The 18,264-nt window shown below is 25.7% G+C and overlaps 4 protein-coding genes across 11 annotated transcripts; 2 read left to right on the top strand and 2 right to left on the bottom strand.

The window, feature by feature from the left end:
- Nucleotides 1-179: 179 nt before the first annotated feature.
- On the bottom strand, nucleotides 180-2,362 carry LOC126874364 (2-oxoglutarate and iron-dependent oxygenase JMJD4). The gene is made up of 4 exons (XM_050636307.1): nucleotides 1,789-2,362; nucleotides 1,420-1,717; nucleotides 1,071-1,341; nucleotides 180-1,001 (listed from the first exon to the last, which is right to left on the bottom strand). Exons 1-4 carry the CDS (start codon nucleotides 2,021-2,023, stop codon nucleotides 546-548), a joined length of 1,260 nt encoding a protein of 419 aa, XP_050492264.1. The 5' UTR covers nucleotides 2,024-2,362; the 3' UTR covers nucleotides 180-545.
- A 317-nt stretch (nucleotides 2,363-2,679) lies between these two features.
- On the top strand, nucleotides 2,680-9,219 carry LOC126874366 (cyclin-Y). Its single transcript, XM_050636310.1, has 4 exons — nucleotides 2,680-3,878; nucleotides 3,974-4,194; nucleotides 4,409-4,695; nucleotides 4,767-9,219. Exons 1-4 carry the CDS (start codon nucleotides 3,647-3,649, stop codon nucleotides 5,053-5,055), a joined length of 1,029 nt encoding a protein of 342 aa, XP_050492267.1. The 5' UTR covers nucleotides 2,680-3,646; the 3' UTR covers nucleotides 5,056-9,219.
- A 333-nt stretch (nucleotides 9,220-9,552) lies between these two features.
- LOC126874393 (gastrula zinc finger protein XlCGF58.1-like) lies at nucleotides 9,553-12,654 on the top strand. The gene is made up of 4 exons (XM_050636372.1): nucleotides 9,553-10,374; nucleotides 10,446-10,595; nucleotides 10,897-11,064; nucleotides 11,174-12,654. Exons 1-4 carry the CDS (start codon nucleotides 10,240-10,242, stop codon nucleotides 11,882-11,884), a joined length of 1,164 nt encoding a protein of 387 aa, XP_050492329.1. The 5' UTR covers nucleotides 9,553-10,239; the 3' UTR covers nucleotides 11,885-12,654.
- LOC126874388 (activating molecule in BECN1-regulated autophagy protein 1-like) lies at nucleotides 12,645-18,152 on the bottom strand. 8 transcript variants are annotated; one of them, XM_050636355.1, is made up of 11 exons: nucleotides 17,752-18,152; nucleotides 15,923-16,112; nucleotides 15,770-15,828; nucleotides 15,525-15,708; nucleotides 15,131-15,303; nucleotides 14,720-14,800; nucleotides 14,368-14,639; nucleotides 13,786-13,995; nucleotides 13,605-13,709; nucleotides 13,365-13,471; nucleotides 13,177-13,308 (listed from the first exon to the last, which is right to left on the bottom strand). In XM_050636355.1, exons 2-11 carry the CDS (start codon nucleotides 16,097-16,099, stop codon nucleotides 13,297-13,299), a joined length of 1,380 nt encoding a protein of 459 aa, XP_050492312.1. In that variant the 5' UTR covers nucleotides 16,100-16,112; nucleotides 17,752-18,152; the 3' UTR covers nucleotides 13,177-13,296. The 8 variants fall into 8 exon arrangements, with proteins under 8 accessions (XP_050492307.1, XP_050492304.1, XP_050492310.1 ...); XM_050636350.1 differs by having other exon boundaries at nucleotides 12,645-13,471; nucleotides 17,659-18,152; XM_050636347.1 differs by having other exon boundaries at nucleotides 12,645-13,471.
- Nucleotides 18,153-18,264: the final 112 nt, after the last annotated feature.

Below are 18,264 nucleotides of genomic sequence, written 5' to 3'. Positions count from 1 at the left end.
AGTGTCATATTTTTATATTTATATTGTGTTAGAGGTTGAAACATTTTGAAATAAAATATTTTAAAAATTACGAACAGAAAAGTATATTTACCACAAAGTAATGTATATTAATAAAACTTTTTATTACTCTTAAATTAATCAATTTATCATAGTTAAGTATTAGATGAAGAATAATACAAAATTTAATATAATATAAATATATTTTATGATTTTAAAATATTTAAATAAAAATATAATTGAATTTGCTACCTTTTTTTATTTCTCAATTTTATTAGATAATTCACAGAACTTACAAAATATACAACTTTTATTTATGAAAATATATATTACAGATCTTTTTTTTTCATTCTAATTAATAGGTGTAATAAAAAAATCAACGTTTTGTTTTTAAAAATTATGTAGTTGCTTATATTCAATATTTACAGATTTATATAAAAATTTGTTGATTATATATATTACATTATTTACATCATAATATTTACATTTATATAAACAGAAACAAGATTTTTATTTTCTTATTTCATTTTTAATTTTTTTGTCTTTTATCATGTAGATGAATGTTCAGTTGAGTCATATGATTGCAAAAATGATAACAGCTTGTTCAGTAATTTATGGGCTTGCTGTTTTTCACAAATTAAATAATAAATAGATTTCTCTTCCATATCATTAATAAAATCTATCAATGTCAATTTTATTGAATGGAGATCGAATACGCAATGGCTAAATCCGAGTTTATATCTATTAAAGGTAATTACGTCCTCTTTTTTTAAAACCATGCTTAAACGACGTTTAGCTATAAATGTTAGAAAATTAAAGAATAAGTTATAATCCATCCCATATGTTGATTTCAATATTAATTGACATTGTTCTGCCCAATTGCTCATATCTTTACAGTCACTAACTTCTTTCATTACAGAGTTTAATTCCTTTTTTAATCCGTGCCACACATTTATAATATTACAACCATTGATCCAATTATGATTGAGAGAAATTGTATCCTCCTAAAAATAAGCATCATAATAAGTATAGAATATTACTTAACTTAAATAATGATAGTCAAGTATACTTACTATATTCCAAACTTGATGGTGCCAGCCAGATGGTACAAATATAATTTCACCTTCCTTCTGAATTACATCAATATATTTTATCGATCGCTTATCATAGGCCTTATATACAGCATAGTTTTCAAGTTCTTTGGATGTTGCATCATATATTAATTGACCATGTATATCTCTAAGAAAATCTTCTTGACCTGGAGGGAAAAGTAACCAACGTTTCTTTCCAACTATATTAGCAGACCAACTGTATGATCCAAATACATCTGCATGCAATGGTGTCCTATATGTGGAAACTAGTTTACCTTATTTACATAACATTAAAAATTAATAATTTTGTGCTTAAAAAGTATATTTTTACCATGTTCCTTTCGGGCCCATATATACAAATCTATAATCATCATTTAAATCAGGATGTGCCATGTAATATTCATTTAGCCAGTCAGATGCAAAATACTCAGGAACTGTATACATAGGAGCATTGGGGAATAATTTCTGACAATGCCAGTCCTTTAAGTACAAAAGCGCCATAGAATCTGAATAATTGTTTTTTGCATAATCCATCCAATAATCTAAGTAATCTTTCATTTTCATATCATCTTTAGACTGTGAATTGTAATATCTTTTTTTACAATCTGCAACTGGTACTATACAATCTCCTATAAGACAAATATTTTAATTAATAAATAATACGCGTATAGAGCAAATATAATGTTTATAATTTGTTTACCAAACGATATATCAAGGACGTCGAAATCCGGTGCACCATCTAGATTCCATTGTCTTTTACACGACCAATTTTCAGTTATATTCGACTTAAAAATACACGGTTTATTCTCCATTAAATATTTCGAAAAAAAGTCATCGTACGTTATCGATGCATCAACATAATCAATCCAATCGATTATGGTGGTCTTTTTGTTAACAGATAACCTCCTGTCTTGAACTTCGACTTCTTGTACCATCGCGCACTTTTACTTGAATTAAATTTAATAATAAGCGGACTTCATTATAATTTTTTCATATATATATATATACCCATGTATACACGTATGTATACATATATAGGTACACATTAAAATATAGAAATCAACAATGATGTATAGCTGTTTTTAAAAAATTACGACACTTTTTTTGAATGGATACAATGTCACGAAACTAATTAAAAACTACCTTGAAATTTTGTTAATCTACGCGCATGCGTATATGTTATGTACGTTATATTTTTAATCATTATTATTTATTATTACATTTATCGTTATGTGATATGATTTAATATTTTTTGTTTGCTACATAACCATGCAAAGTTGTAAACTATTCTATTCTTAAAGTTGATTTATTTTGTTCATTCAATTTAATTCATTTTACGTATATATTATCTTGCTCTAACTATATAACAATTTCATTAAATAATATTATATATATTTGTATTAATTTTTGTATATGGTTAAAAAAGTTATTTGATACCTTAGTATATATTTAATAAATTACTTTTAAATATAAATTTAAAAAGGTATATTATAATAGATAAATTTATTTAGATTTATAAAATGGGAAATATAATGGGAATAAAATGTTGAAATAATTTTTAAATATCTAACAAGTTAAATTCATATGTAACAAAATGTTGGATCTAGAATTTTTAAGTAATTCGAAATATTTTAGCATTATTTTGTTGTAAAAACATAATCTCGCAAAAGAAAATAGCAGTTTTCTTTTTAATTATATTTAATGTAACATTTCTTGCAGAAATTTCACAATCGTAAAAGATCATATTATAATTTATATTTCAAATGTGTATAGCCGCGAAAGACTGTAAGTACATAAAACAAATTCTGAAAATCCCTAGTTTTCGACCAATGATAACGTAGGTATATTAAGAAATCTGGATGTCCATAGAAAATAGAAAACTTCTTGTCATAAAACCAATGAAAACATAACTTGCATACAAGGTAAAACTTGGTAAAACTGGAAGTCAAGCCTTTCTACCGTATATACACGTTGTACTTTATGCATGAATATGCAATATCAAAACAGTAGACTAAGGCGTGCGATAAACACATAAAAGTATTGGAATATTCCCATTAAATGTTCCGTAATAAAGAGAATGACGTACAACGAGAACAAAAAGTATCACAGCTCGTGTACACGAGCAGAAATGAAATTTGACTGACCGATGATTTAAACAAATAAATCAACCGGCATGAACCGTGCTTAAAGGCGTTGTCAATGTAATAGACATTTATCATATTACTAGCTGCAATCATTTCTAAAGTGGTTCTTCAAATTTTCAATCGTAATTTTCTGTGTGCAAATTGATGCAAATATCTTTCTCTTGATTATTATATGGATGCGTTCAAGCATCCATGTGGATGAAAGTAAAAGAAGAATGTATATTTATATCGCGAATAGTTTTGCCAGCTGATTGTCATCTAAACGCATCATGTGAAGGATGTGCCGTGAGAAATTTTAGATTATACCATCCATATAATTACCATAGTAACGAGTATCATACTCTGATTTATATTTTATGAACTTTCAACTGGAGGTAGAAACAGAGTGGAGACATCAACGAGTCTCTTGAAAGAATGGGAAATAAAAGTAGTTGCTGCGTTTATTCCAGTCCTCAAGTTGGACGTAAGGAATTAGGAACTGAAGGTGTTACCCGAGGTCTTGAGGAACATTTACCAGAAGGTGGAATTAGTGTTAATAATTTACAACATATTAGCGAACGTGAACCAGAAGACTGGGACTCAGATCCATCATTACACCCCTGTGCTGGCACTATTTTTATGGAACGATCGAAACAGGCTATTGAAAGTATATAAACTTATTTGGAAATACTGGTTGAACTTATTTTTGAGCATTATTATTATTTCTTTTATTAATTTGTTTAAAAAATACATCTTTTTTAGATGGCATGGTAAGAAAAAAAAGTCAGCACCAAATTGCAGATATAAGGCCTTTAAAAAAGAGTAGCAGTTGCAGTACAATATATTTAGATGACAGTACTGTTTCACAACCAAATCTTAAGAATACAGTAAAATGCGTTGCCTTAGCTGTTTATTACCATATAAAAAACAGAACCTCACAGCGACAGATTGATATATTTGATGAGAAACTACATCCCTTAACGGTAATCTAATTATATATATATATTATTTGTTAGATCAAAAGGATAAAAGATGTACAATGTAATATATGGAAAGCACTATAGCTTTTTAGTTTATGTTCAACATACAACAATCTATACCTTTTACATAAAAATTTAAAAAGATGAATGTATAAAAATAAATTATTCTACAAAATGCAGTTTAAAAGTATATTTATAATGTCTCTCTCATTTATAGAGGGAGGGTGTTTCAGAAGATTATGATAAACAGAATCCAGAACATAAACAAATTTACAAGTTTGTGAGGACATTGTTTAATGCTGCTCAACTTACAGCTGAATGTGCCATCATAACATTAGTTTACTTAGAACGTCTGCTTACCTATGCAGAAATAGATATAACACCAGCCAATTGGAAACGAATAGTACTTGGAGCTATTTTATTAGCATCAAAAGTTTGGGATGATCAGGCTGTATGGAATGTAGATTACTGTCAAATTCTTAAAGATATTACAGTAGAAGATATGTAAGTTGACATCTATGTTATGTTCAAATGTATTCAAAATATTTTTTATTAAATATTTAATATTTATTTAGGAATGAATTAGAAAGGCAATTCTTGGAAATGCTACAGTTCAATATAAACGTTCCTTCAAGCGTGTATGCTAAATATTATTTTGATCTTCGCACGCTCGCAGAAGCAAATGAATTAACATTCCCTAGTGAACCCCTCAGTAAAGAAAAAGCTCAGAAATTGGAAGCTATGTCCAGAGTTTATGAAGACAAAGTTACTGCTGAAGCTTTACGTACTGGTATTAAAAGATGGTCAAGTTTAGATAACATATGCATAGGTGGACCTAGACGTAGTATTGCCATTCTATCCTAAATTTTGGATATAAGTAGGTACATTACTTATATCCATACATTCTCAATCAAGGTACGTGAACAAGAAAAAGGTTTGCAGACCTATTTCTAATATAGTATTAATCAATTTCAAATTTTCATAAGCATATCATTTTTATTACTCAATAATTTGTATGTACATTCTTTTACTTAAGTATTTTAATGCAATACAAGTTTTATAAGCATTATTTAACGAATGTTCAATTCCTTTTCAATTACGTTTGTTTGATTGGATTGCACAGTTCTACATTTTTTATAGTTTCAGTTTGTACAATAATATATTGTAATATCTATATATATATATATTTCACTTGTTAAAATTTGTTTTTATGAAAATATTTCTAATTTGATTTCAATTTGAATTCACGTTTTATACGAATAATAAAATTATTGAGAATTGTCTACAGTTGCTGGGAAAATTAATTTTTTAATTGGGGACCTCTTAATATATTAAAGCAAATTATTCACTTGTTACATAAGTAAAAGTAATAATAAAGTTTTTACTCTTTAATTAACTTCTTTGATTAAAAGGAACAAATTGTGATATACGTCAGTTATTTTCTATTCAAAATAGTTTGAATTAATTAAATGATTTAATTAATTAAATGATTCTAAAAAATTCGTTAATAATGATATAGACAAAGATGAAAATATTTCGCGTTATAAAAATTAATTTGAATCTAGTTTTATCAAATTTTTTGTGCATTAATGTTATGCATTTTAATAAAATTTATTTTGAATAATTTCAATAAATATATTTGAGAAATTTGTAAGTTAAAGTCTTATTAATTAATAACGTGATATGTGTAAAGTACCTTTTTATATTCAAATACTTTTCCAAATTTGTGTTCATATATAGTTTAAATTGACATTAGTGCGAAATATAAGGAATATATGAAGTAATGTATATTTTATAGTATTAGCATAGACATTATATAAAATTTCAAATTTTTTCAATGTAAATTGCGTTTATGATTTGTATTAATTTTTATCATTTGATCGATTATCATTTCTAAAGTGCAGATAAAATTCATTACATATTATTAATCATGTGTAATTGATTATATACATCTTGTATGATCAAAATCTTCAATAATTTAAAAACTATTATTTTTCTTCTTTATTTTAACTAAACGAAATTATACAAATATTATATTGCTTCTATCGCTAATTTCATATTAGTTACATCAGTATCATTAATCTCTTTCTTTCATACTTTCTATGTTATATATTTTGAAAAAATGTATTACTGAGGATTAATATACTGATAGCCTTATACTTTTTGGTCTTATTAGGATACTGATGAGCTTATGTTTGTTTTGAAAAATAGTAAAATTCATTTCTATAAATATACGCATGAATTTATTTATATTATTTGTAATTTTTAAATTATAATATGGCAAGAATATATTTTAACGAATTCCTTTACTTTTTGTGTAAGTATCTCTGACATAGTAGTAAAAGATATATTAGCTACAGACATAACAAAGAATATATTATTTGAAACAGCCATTTACATATAAACAAATCTTAATCGCAACTGTTTCTCTTTCTCTTTCAATTTATATATATCAATGTTAAGTTAGAAATTATGTAAATTTATGTTTGTAAAACTTTTGATTACTAGTGTAGAGATATTAATAATTAATTTGTCTATGATAATTTATAATTAATAAAATGAAGTAATAATTTGTAGCAATTGCAGCATTTTAATAAAATTTTTAGATCAGCCTGTTTATTATACAATTTATATAAGCAAAATGCAACTTGCATTTTTAATAATTTTCGATTATCTCAAATGGTGATAGTATTACATTCAATTAATTAGTAAAAGTCGTTTTTAATTAACAACTTTGTAAAATTAGTACTAAAATTAGAATTTAAAATATATGCATAAATAAAAATTAATATTTCACAAAAAAATTTAATACATTTTAATTTCAATATTTTGTTTAATTACTTTTAGAGATACATATAAATATCTAAGAACATATAAAACTTTTATTGCATTCATTAATTAATATGTTCTATAAATGTTGCAATAGGTTTTGATGAATTAGTCCAATGAAATGTATTATGTTTTTTTTAAATTTCTGAAAAAAGACTATGTTTATTGTGCAATGTTCTCATGTAAAGAATACTTTTAAATTATACCCATTTTGTAAAAAAAGTTGTAATTAAATTGATGCATGTATTTAAACGAGTCACTTAATTTATTTACAATAGTTTGGTAATATTTGATACTCAGAGATTGAAATCACATGAATGTTAAAGAATAGCAGTAAGGTAGCATTAATATTGTAACCGATTGTTTTTATAAAAATTAAAGTAATCTACATTTTTTATTGAATCTCAGATACGTCATTGTAAAGTAATTGCAGTTTATTTTTATTTTTGTACTTTACTATCAGAAATTGAGCACACTGTTGTAAGGAAATCTAGAAAATAACAACTAAGTGTTAATATGAAATTGTATAATGCCAAAATGTAATAGCAAATAAGTAATTTTGAATGGCATTCATAGTGTATTGAAATAAGGATAATATTAACATATCTGCACTTTTGCCTAAAAAGGACTTTTTCATTTATGAACACAAAAACAAAAAAATATATTTTTTACTACAACAAATGGATTGGTTTTATATATTATAAAAGATGAAACAAAAAAGTAAACAGAGAAATGATGAAATGTAAATAAATGAATGCATTAAGACATGCCAAATACTTGCTTCAAAGTAGCCAAAAAAGTATATGCAATACAAGTTTTGTTTGTTTGAATATTCTTATTTCCCAAAGAATTAAGATTTACAGTTTTTTATGCATAGCTATTTTTAGTATAACTATTTTTATAAATAGAATCGCATTGTAAAGACAATCTTGAAGTCTGGTTGCGTCCTATGATAAACTGCTATACTCTTGGTCTATGTACTTCTCATAAGGTTGTATTATAAATGAAGTAATTTTATTGACACCTTGTTGTGTGCGTGTGACTACTGTAATATTAATACTGAATTGTTATTTATTTAAAATTTATTAATGAAACTTATTACCCCTGACCGTTGTATAATATTCTATATAATTTGTATATGTATAATATATATTCCTCTAAATTATTATTTCTAAAGATTATTTATATAAATGAATATTAGTTTATGTTCTGCTACTATTTCATAATGCATTGCTTTGTATAATGTATCAATGCAATGGTCAATAAGATGTTAATATTTGTAGTACAATATATTGTACTTGGAAGAGAATGGTATAACGGTATCAACTTTCAAGTCTTCCATTTTGACAACAGTTTCAAGATTTTTTTCTTAGTTTACAAGATAATACTTCTGTGGTATATTGCAGTAATGCTTCTAAAGAAATGAATTGTGATACATAGTTATATACACTTACTATAGACTTATATATGATTGCTTTAATATATTCAGAACAGATGTCCGTTTTAATTATAAAGCATTCTATTGTTAAAGTGTGTCATATTATGTACTACAATTACTCTTCTTTTATTTCTTTTCTATATTTTCTAATGTTCCTAATATTTTATCTGTGCTTACTTAATACCTAAAGACATTATTTTCTTTTTTATTCGTTTTAATTAAATCTACATAGCATGCAAGATGTATATTAATTAAATTTATGATGTATAATGATATTATGAAATTTAGTTTATTCTATAATTACTTGTTATAATAACGAATTTAATAATTATATTTCGGAAAGTAATAGATGCATTTACTAAAAAGAGACCATAGTAGTGTAAGTTCTTTCCTTGATGAAAATTTTTTATAAGTAGAGACTTTGTAATTGATAAGATTTAAATAATACAATTTATATATATAGAAGTAATTTACGAAGTAAGAAGTTTAACAATGAGTGCCCCCTGAGATGTATCTCTGAGTGTATGTATGTCATACATTTCAAAGGGATATTCGAAAAGATTAACTCTAGCGCATCTTATATATAATGTATATAACATATGCAATACAAACTTGCTTCATATTTCGTATAAACTTCTAACAAACTAATATTTTATAATAATAAACTGTATCTAAGAAAATGTCTTGGGATACGCATTTGTATTTATATTTTATATTATAATTTCTAAGATTTGTCAGAAATAAACAGAAATAAAAAAGGATGATATTGCATTTCAAATATATTTTCTAAATATAATTTCATTCATATACACATTAGAAATAAATAATTACGTAGTTTCTATGATCCCAATTTTTTTTTAATAAATTTTCAAGTGATTTATAGAAATGAATAGAAATATCTTTACAAAACATATATTTATTATGTTTATATTTATATACAAATTCATTCTTTATATTTAAAATTTAATCAAATAAAAATTCTAATATTTTTTAATATAATTTTTTACAATAATTAATAAAAAATATTGAATAGTATTCGAATTTAAAATACATATGTATGCATAAAGAAATATAAGATATATTCATAATAATTTTATTACGCAATAGTTCTATTAGCCAATTTTCTTTTCATATAGAAGTCTCTAATATCGAATAATTTTTAAATAATTAGAAGCCTACAATTTGTTTATTAAAGTTGTTTATCTCCTCTATACAATTTGTAATCTTCCAAATAAAAAGATTTATATCGGTGATAAAACTACATTTATATTCATACATGTTTTCGAAATACTGTTAGTATTTATAAAATAATTCTTAGCGATATAATATATTTGTGTTCTCTGTTTTTTTTTTGTTTTTTGTTTTAGAAAATCATTACGAAGTGATTTTTCTTGTAATTTTTTCTTCGTAATCGATTTATAGCTTTGGATGTGTAACGTTGTTTTTGTTGAGAACCACTGTTAGAATAGTTCCTATATGGTTACATATATACAGAACCTAAGTTATACGAAAACTGAATGGTATGCATTTACTTTAACTATGTGTGTATCTGTCAGTATATACATGTATACAGATGCAGATAAGTTGAAAAACAACGTACTAAAAAATGTTTAAAAACTCACATGCAACTTCTAAATTAATAACGATAGTGCATGTTCTAATAAAAAACATGAAATAATATACATAATTGTATGTATCACTTTAAGAGGTTTGTGACACAATCGTAGTATTTATTTACTCATTTTTTGGAAAATTACAACTGTATATATGATAAAAGAACAATGATGTTGCATAAAACAAACTTAAGGCTATGTCGCCTCTGTGGAAAAGAGAAACAGCAAGGCACAGATTTGTTTACAGACAAAGTTAAAGGGATTGTACTAATGTCGATTATAAATAAATATTTCTCTAAAGAGGTATAATTCAAATATACTTTCTGTAAGATATAATTTTTTAAGAATTTATTTTTATACCTTTCTTGTTACAGGTGATAAATATTTCAAACTCTGATGCATTTTCCAAATATGTTTGTAGTGATTGCGAACAAAAGATATATGTATTTGATGAGTTCTGTTTGATGGTAGCTAATGTGCAGAAACAACTTGCAGCCCCATCTTTGGAAATTGATTTTGCAGAAGTATAAAACGATTTTTAACTATTTGTAATTAAATGCATAATTCTGCTTTAAGTGTAAAATAATTTAAATTAAGAAAATTGATTTCCGCATCTTTTATATTGAAGTTTTTAATAGTTTCATATCAATAATATGTGCACAAAATATCAATCATATAATTTCAACAGATTTTTGACTGAAGATTTTAAAAAATGACTTCAAAATAGCTCATTTAATGTAAAAAGTATTCTATTTAATTGTAGATTAATTATTACATCACAAATATCTTTTATTTTGAATAAATATATCAGTATTATATTTACAGGATATGTTATACCAGTTGAAAGAAAGTGACACACTAGTAAAAAATACCTTAAACAAGCAGGGAGTAAAGAAAAGTACATGCCCAATATGTGCTAAAAGTTTTAGATGTCAATCACATTTAAACAGGCATAAACGTATTCATACTGGACAAAGACCTTTTGTTTGTAATGTTCGTAATTATTTAGTTTATTTAAATAAATAAACATTGAATACATTGAACACATTAGGAGATTATAAAAATCTTTTTGTATTTTAGTAAAATAGTAATATTTTTTTAGATTTGTAAAATGTCATTCAATCAACAAGAAATCTTAATGAAGCATAAAGAAAGACACGAAGGAAAGAAACTATTTCAATGTGCAAATTGTCATCAATCATTTCGTTATAAAGTTTCTTTGAAATCTCATATGATAAATTTTCACATAGACATGGAACAGTCTGTTAATAATCAAAGTCTGCAAATGGAAAGCAATTCATTTACATGCCCTGAATGTGGTAAGCAATTTGTAACAAAATATAAGTTACAAAGGCATTCAAGATGCCATACTGGTGAGAGACCATATCATTGTACTTTCTGTTTAAAAACATTCTCTCAAACTGGTAATTTAAAAGTGCATCAAGTGAAGTATCATCAAATGAATAGTTCTGTAACTGAAATAAGAAGACAGACTCAATATGATGATCAAATAGTTGACTGTGATATACCTACAACGTTAAATAATTTCCATACAGTTAACATGTCAGAGATCGAATTGCAAAATACGATAAACGAAACTATAAATTCTACAGAGCAGAGTAGTTCGTATGCCTCAAAAATATATGAAAATTCTTTATATATTGATGAGGAAATTGAAACAATTCTGGATCGCGATCTTGGCCAATTAGGACAAAATAAATATTCTACAAATGTACAAGACAAAGTACCGCTTTGCTTAAAACAACCAGAGACTCCTGAATTACTGCACAGTCTATTATATGATGATGGTTAATTTTCGTAAGTTGACTGTATAATTGTTTATTTAAAATAATATCAAAATTATTTATATTCCGAATCCGGAATTAAGTTACATACATATTGATAATTATAAAACTATATGTAGTTCTTTTCATTAATATACATTTCTATTTTGTTAATGGTGCTATACACGCATATAATTTCTAGAAAGTAGTTTCAAACATGCATTATTAATAATTTAACAATATTTGTTAATGCTTTTTATAAGTTCTACTATTTAAAAATTTTTGTAAATAATTCTATACCTTTTATTTTTATTTGTTGTAAATAAATAATTCTATGTGTATACAAGTTATATACATACAAATTAAGTCAGTCTTGTTCAACTTACTCCATAGCTTGGAAAACTTGTAATACAACCTACTCGCCTATAGCTTTAAGAATGAGATAGAAAAGGAAAGAGATGATAATAGATCTGTTGATCTCTAAGAGATCTAGAGGAGGACAAAGCCAAATAAGGGGCTTCTTTCATGGCCAGTAGTGGTTTAAGTCATTATTCTGTATAAGGAATTTCGTCTATTACGATATATTGAATGTGACAGTAATAACAATTCATTTATATTTACTCATCAGATATGGTATTATAAATATTATATAAAAGAATACTTTCATTATCGTTAGTAGAAAAATTAACAATTCATACAACCTACTAGTTATTGTATATTAAAATATTTACTTAAATTTATTTCTTTTTATATTTAAATGTTTATTAATGTAATAAAATTAGAAAAATCTTTAAAAATATATATGAATTTATTTATAAATCTTCCATTCAAGTACCCTGCACTTTTTACTTTCAACAAATATGTACTAATATTAGCTAATACTAATACATTAGTCTTTTTGTAATATTAGAATTGAAAAAATCATCTACACAAAAGGATTTAAAAATGAAAATAATATTGAAATCAAACAAAAATTAAATGTAATAATAAAATAAAAATAAAACCGATATTTAAATTACAGCACTGTATTAAATTGCTTGTCGAAATGTATAATATTGGTGACTTAATAGTAAGTTTTATTATGTTTCTGATAATATATCCCTTGAAAGACGTGTAACAATAAACTTCTGTCTTCGTACACAATTGTTTTTCGATAAAATATCGATAAAATAATCGTCGAATTTCTATTTTTACAATAACATTATAATTACGTTAATGAAGAATAGCTAACCGGCCAGTGTTAGTAGCATAAATTAAACCTTGGCCAGGTTGTGGTGCCCACCTGATACAATTTATGCTTGTATGTCCTCCAGTTGATTGATTACTTTGTAGTAAATCTCTAACCCACAACATAGTGTTCCTTTTACTCATGAAATGTAAATATTTCGCTAGATTATTAAAGTCCAAGTCTTGCATACGTGGTTTGTTACTTTCAGATTGTTTATGTGTTAGTCTGTAAATAATAGCCATAGTATATTCTTTTCCAATAGCACTCCTTGCTAGACCTACTAAAAGATGCTCCTGTGTCGGCGAAATTGATACAGAAATCACAGAATTATATACTTCCGCCCAATAAATTTCTTCTCCTAACGTTTCCCATTGTAAACTGTAAACTCCTAAAAATAACATTGTGTGGGACTGTAATATGTGATATAAATATATGTTATAATATCAAAATAATATTATTTGAAATTATACAAATACTATACACATAATGCATTTATATATTAATTTTAAAAAGTTGCTCACCTGCAGCTCCCATAAAGCATGTTGCCAATAGTTTTCCGTCCGAGGAAATATTTATGCTAGCGTCATTACGTATTTTACACTTGTGTATAACAACATTTTTTTCAGCTATAATATAAGAAGTACTTCATGAATAAATTACTCTACTTCAAATATGGAATATAATAGTTATAATAATATTTACAGTTTTTAATATCAGGTATTTCCCCCTTAGAGAAGTCCCATGCTTGCACACGATAACTGGAGATTCCTGAGAAGTTTAACACTACTGCTGAGACATCTTCTAAAAAATTTAATATTTCATTGCATATAAATCCTATTAGTTCTGTTTTTATATAACGAAACCCATAATCACTGTCTAAAGGTGCATGTAAAAGTATAAGGTGCCTCAGAACTATAAATTAATTAAATAGCAGATACATATTAGATGATGATAGAAAACATTTTTTGTCTGATAAATGTATAAACTCATTTTATTTTTTTAGCATTAAGACTAAAATAATAAGGGAATAATTTTCAAAACTATTTTTACTTAGAAGTATGTTTTTCTACCTAAAATATTTTTCCAGAAATTTTGAATTAAAATCTTCTAAAAGACACATTGTGTACAAATTATTTCCTCAGCATTATTTTCCAAAATTTCTTAACAATAAGTAAGTACTCAAATGTGCTTTGTTCTAATTAGTCTTATAAATAACATACCATGATTCCTAAGTCACAAAGAAAATTCTAATTAGAACTCTAAATTTTTTGTATCGTTACTAACCTGAAGAAGGAGTTCTTTCATCCTCCTCATGTAGAGGATTCAACTCCCCTCTTCCTCTTCCTGTTCCCCGCCTTGAATTATAGGGATATAGTAGTATGCAGCTTTCATCATTACCTACTGATACACTATCGTGTAAATTCGATTGAGTACTGTGTGAAGGTTCGGGTCCCATGGTTCTAGACGATTGAATCGCTTCATTTTGATCAGTTCTTTCAGGATGGTTACATGGTACTTGACTATTATGCGTCGTTCTCGGAGGCCTTAAACGGGATCTGCATAATTTAATAAAAAATAATAAAATTCGATTAGTAATATGTTAAAGAATATCTAGTGATATGTATATCATACATACCTGAATACTCTTGATTCTCTTATATAATTATTTCCAATGCCTGTGATTAATTTCTTTCCTAAATTGTCAAAAGCTACATATCTGAAACATATAATCTAATATAACTATGTTTGATTCTGGCAAATATAAAATAAATGTAAATCTTAGATTTTATTATTATAGATCAGTAGTTTTTATATAATAGACACACTACAAATATTGCAGAAATATATACTTTTTAATATAGGGAGGCAGAATAATAGAAGAAATAATAATATAGGAAATATTTTTAAATTATATTTTTAAAATATAAAAGGAAACTGATATTTTCACAAATATCAAATTTATATAAATTTGATTTACTTTATTTAGTATTTATCAAAGTTTATAGTTTATAATTTACTTTATAATACACAATGTACCATAACTTACCTTACTTTTTCTATGGTAGATTTTGTAGATATTACTGCAAAGGGTTCAGGTCGACTCCAATCCCAAAAGTGTATTTGATTATTTGTTGCTATAACAAGTAATTTTTCTGATGGATGGAAGGCAAGAGAAGCTATAACTGTCCGACTTGTCGCATTCCAAACCTTGCTATCACCCTATTCCCATAAAATATGTTGTAAATAAATAGTATAAATAGTATAACATTTTATAACTTGTAAATACTCTTATACAAAAAATACCAGTAATAAGACTGGTCAAATAATTGAGGTAGGAGTAAAGAAATTATTGGGACATTATGACCCAAGATTATCTTTCTTACAATTAAGACTTTCAGATGTCCAATAGTTTATTCTTATAGTGAAATAAAGCTACTAACCCTTAAATCCCAAACCCGTACTTGACCACCAAGGCAACCAGATGCTAGTATGTAACTAGAAGAGGGATGAAATGCAATACACCATGGAGTGCGTGGATGACCAGAAAGAATTTTAATGTTTTTTCTAGTTGCTACATCAGTAATATAAACACTGTGATTTCCATGGGCTGATGCTATTTTAGTGCTAAAATTTAATAGAATAAATTAATTTGCAATAAAAAATTGCTTAATAATTAGTTTCTTACCCGTCAGGACTGAAAACCATTAAAAATGTTGCTCTAGGATATCCTGGCAGATCATATTCCTAAAAAGAATTAAAGTAATAGATGAGATGATATTAAATATTTCTATAAGAGTAATAGTTATATAATTCTATAGAGTAATAGTTCTATAATTACCAATTCTCTATGCTTTCTTCCAACTAATTTCATTTCAGCTGCTGATTCTAATGCACGTGTTGTAGTTTTATAGCATTTGTAATATAAAAGTCCCAAATCTCTAAGCATTAAGTTTTGTAATATGTTATGAGAGTGATTGCAATGAAGCAGTTCTGGTCTTTCCTTAACCTGCTCCATTTAGCAGGATATCCTGTAATATTTATAAAATTAATTAGGAAGACTGAACTAAAAATTAAATCTCTTTTGATGAAATTAATATACAAAATGTATAAAGCATAACAAAAATATTCATCAGCTTTCATAGCTAAATCTAAGCAAATGTATTCAGCAGTCATTTTTACAATTTATTTCAACCTTAAAATTCACAAAAACAAGCTCAAAGTTTGTAATATTTATAAATATTACTTGATAAATTGTTCTATGTGCAGACATCATACAAAAATAATATTGATCAAATAATTAATATTTCTGACCATAAGTGTTGAATAATAATACACACCACAAAATATAAATCATAACAATACATTTCTACAAATTAACTAAAATCATATAGCAAGTACATTTATTTACAGGAGCTAATTTATGCAATAACATTAGTGCAAGAACTTTAACTTATAGTCTTGTAGACATAATTAACTGTTGTATAATTTCTTTTTTACAACAAATGTATGTGAATAAAATAAAAATTTAACCTTGAAATTTAAGACCAAGATTCATTTTTCAAATCTCCATAGCTGCAGGTATCCATTTGTGAAAGCCATGATATTTTTTTATACTCTATGCATAGGAATAATTAGAATTATTTTTCTTGTTTCAATATACATTCCCTGAATATCTGAATGCTTTTGCATAACTACAAATAAAATTAAAAAAATATTTCATTTACACCAATTTGCTTCCAGTCAGAATAAAAGGAGTGACAAAGAATTTATGAAATTATATTATTACAGCAAGCATTTTCATTTTTATGTTTTTATTGAATCCCTATTTTAATAAATTACTAAAGTTCTCTTGATAAAAATGAATTTAAACATACAGATCTGTCAAAAACAAAATGAAACTTTTTAAGGTTAGAATTAAAAATTTTAAATGGAATAACATTTTACAGGCTTAAATATTATTTTTAACACTTCCTTACAGTAAAATTTTTAACGTAATAGAAATATAGAAATAAATAAATAAATTTCTTATTCTATAAATATAAATATAATATAAACCTCAACAAATGTAATGTTATAAATATTATTATTTTTCTCTTTTTAATGAGAGAAACTCATAATAGTCTTATATAAACAAGCCTACATAATAGTATATCTAATATATATCAAATTATTTTAGAGTATTTAACAAATATCGTAAAAATTTAGAAAAAAAATTAAGATATCTATAAAAGTTAATTTTGTACCGCATTTAATTCGCTATATATATATTTAAAAATAACAAAAAGATACTTATGTAAATAATTATTTTTAAAAAATGTATGGTATTTTTTTAAACATGCTTATAAAACTTTATTATAAACAAAGTGTTGCATGTTTGTCTGATTTCTCATTAAGATAAACGAAATACATTCATAAATTTGAACAATCTGTTACTTAAAAATTCATATACATTAAAATAACTTTTAACAAATGAAATGCGTTAAATTTAGCAGAAATTAATCTCAAAAATAAAAAATTCAATAACGAATAATCACTGAATTGTTGGAAACATACAACATACAAAGTACAACATACAATTTGCATGCTAAACATTGTTGTTTAACACGCGTATATGTTATCATAGGAATCTACATTACATTAATTATTCAAAAGCATAGCCAATACTACCTGGAAATACAGTGGTATCTTGTTAGAATGTGGCCGTGCTGTCTGTGTTATCTGTTATCCCCACCGCTTCCTGAAGGCACTCAGATCTTCAAATCAGATATTCAAGCTTAGAGCTCAAAATACAAAAGCAATAGAGGATAAGCATCACCGATATGTATATATACTAGTATACATAACAGTGATAAGCATAGTTTCATATCAAACACTTTAGGATCTATGAACTTTCGCGCGGGAATACCTTATAGGTTATGGAATTTTTTTCACATGCGTGTGCATTCTACACAATAGCGTTTATCTATAATTCGATACAGCTAGCGCCAAAGTTCACAATTACTTTTTGATTGATATTTTGGCGCTAAAAATGGCTATAAGGCTTTTTTATAATATAATATCGGCAAAAAGATGATTGTACGTGAAAAAACAAATTGGAAATGTAGAATAACAATTGTTCATAGAACCCTTAGTTTTAAAGAAAATAAAATTCAAAATTTATTAAATATAGATGTACCAATT

The sequence above is a fragment of the Bombus huntii genome, chromosome 16 (assembly GCF_024542735.1).
Source record: "Bombus huntii isolate Logan2020A chromosome 16, iyBomHunt1.1, whole genome shotgun sequence".
NCBI classification, from domain to species: domain Eukaryota; kingdom Metazoa; phylum Arthropoda; class Insecta; order Hymenoptera; family Apidae; genus Bombus; species Bombus huntii.
This window is presented reverse-complemented; position numbering and strand designations above follow the sequence as displayed.

What these genes read in the sequence shown, in the direction of transcription:
- LOC126874364 (XM_050636307.1), bottom strand. Translation starts at nt 2,023, where the DNA reads ATGGTACAAGAAGTCGAAGTTCAAGACAGGAGGTTATCTGTTAACAAA. An exon ending in CGTCCTTGATATATCGTTTG is followed by an intron (nt 1,718 to 1,788) that starts GTAAACAAATTA and finishes TTTGTCTTATAG; the next exon opens with GAGATTGTATAGTACCAGTT. An exon ending in ACCATCAAGTTTGGAATATA is followed by an intron (nt 1,002 to 1,070) that starts GTAAGTATACTT and finishes GCTTATTTTTAG; the next exon opens with GAGGATACAATTTCTCTCAA.
- LOC126874366 (XM_050636310.1), top strand. Translation starts at nt 3,647, where the DNA reads ATGGGAAATAAAAGTAGTTGCTGCGTTTATTCCAGTCCTCAAGTTGGA. An exon ending in AGAAACTACATCCCTTAACG is followed by an intron (nt 4,195 to 4,408) that starts GTAATCTAATTA and finishes TCTCATTTATAG; the next exon opens with AGGGAGGGTGTTTCAGAAGA. An exon ending in GATATTACAGTAGAAGATAT is followed by an intron (nt 4,696 to 4,766) that starts GTAAGTTGACAT and finishes ATATTTATTTAG; the next exon opens with GAATGAATTAGAAAGGCAAT.
- LOC126874393 (XM_050636372.1), top strand. Translation starts at nt 10,240, where the DNA reads ATGATGTTGCATAAAACAAACTTAAGGCTATGTCGCCTCTGTGGAAAA. An exon ending in TGGAAATTGATTTTGCAGAA is followed by an intron (nt 10,596 to 10,896) that starts GTATAAAACGAT and finishes TTATATTTACAG; the next exon opens with GATATGTTATACCAGTTGAA. An exon ending in AAAGACCTTTTGTTTGTAAT is followed by an intron (nt 11,065 to 11,173) that starts GTTCGTAATTAT and finishes ATATTTTTTTAG; the next exon opens with ATTTGTAAAATGTCATTCAA.
- LOC126874388 (XM_050636350.1), bottom strand. Translation starts at nt 16,099, where the DNA reads ATGGAGCAGGTTAAGGAAAGACCAGAACTGCTTCATTGCAATCACTCT. An exon ending in ATGGTTTTCAGTCCTGACGG is followed by an intron (nt 15,709 to 15,769) that starts GTAAGAAACTAA and finishes ATTAAATTTTAG; the next exon opens with CACTAAAATAGCATCAGCCC. An exon ending in AGAGAATCAAGAGTATTCAG is followed by an intron (nt 14,640 to 14,719) that starts GTATGTATGATA and finishes TAAATTATGCAG; the next exon opens with ATCCCGTTTAAGGCCTCCGA.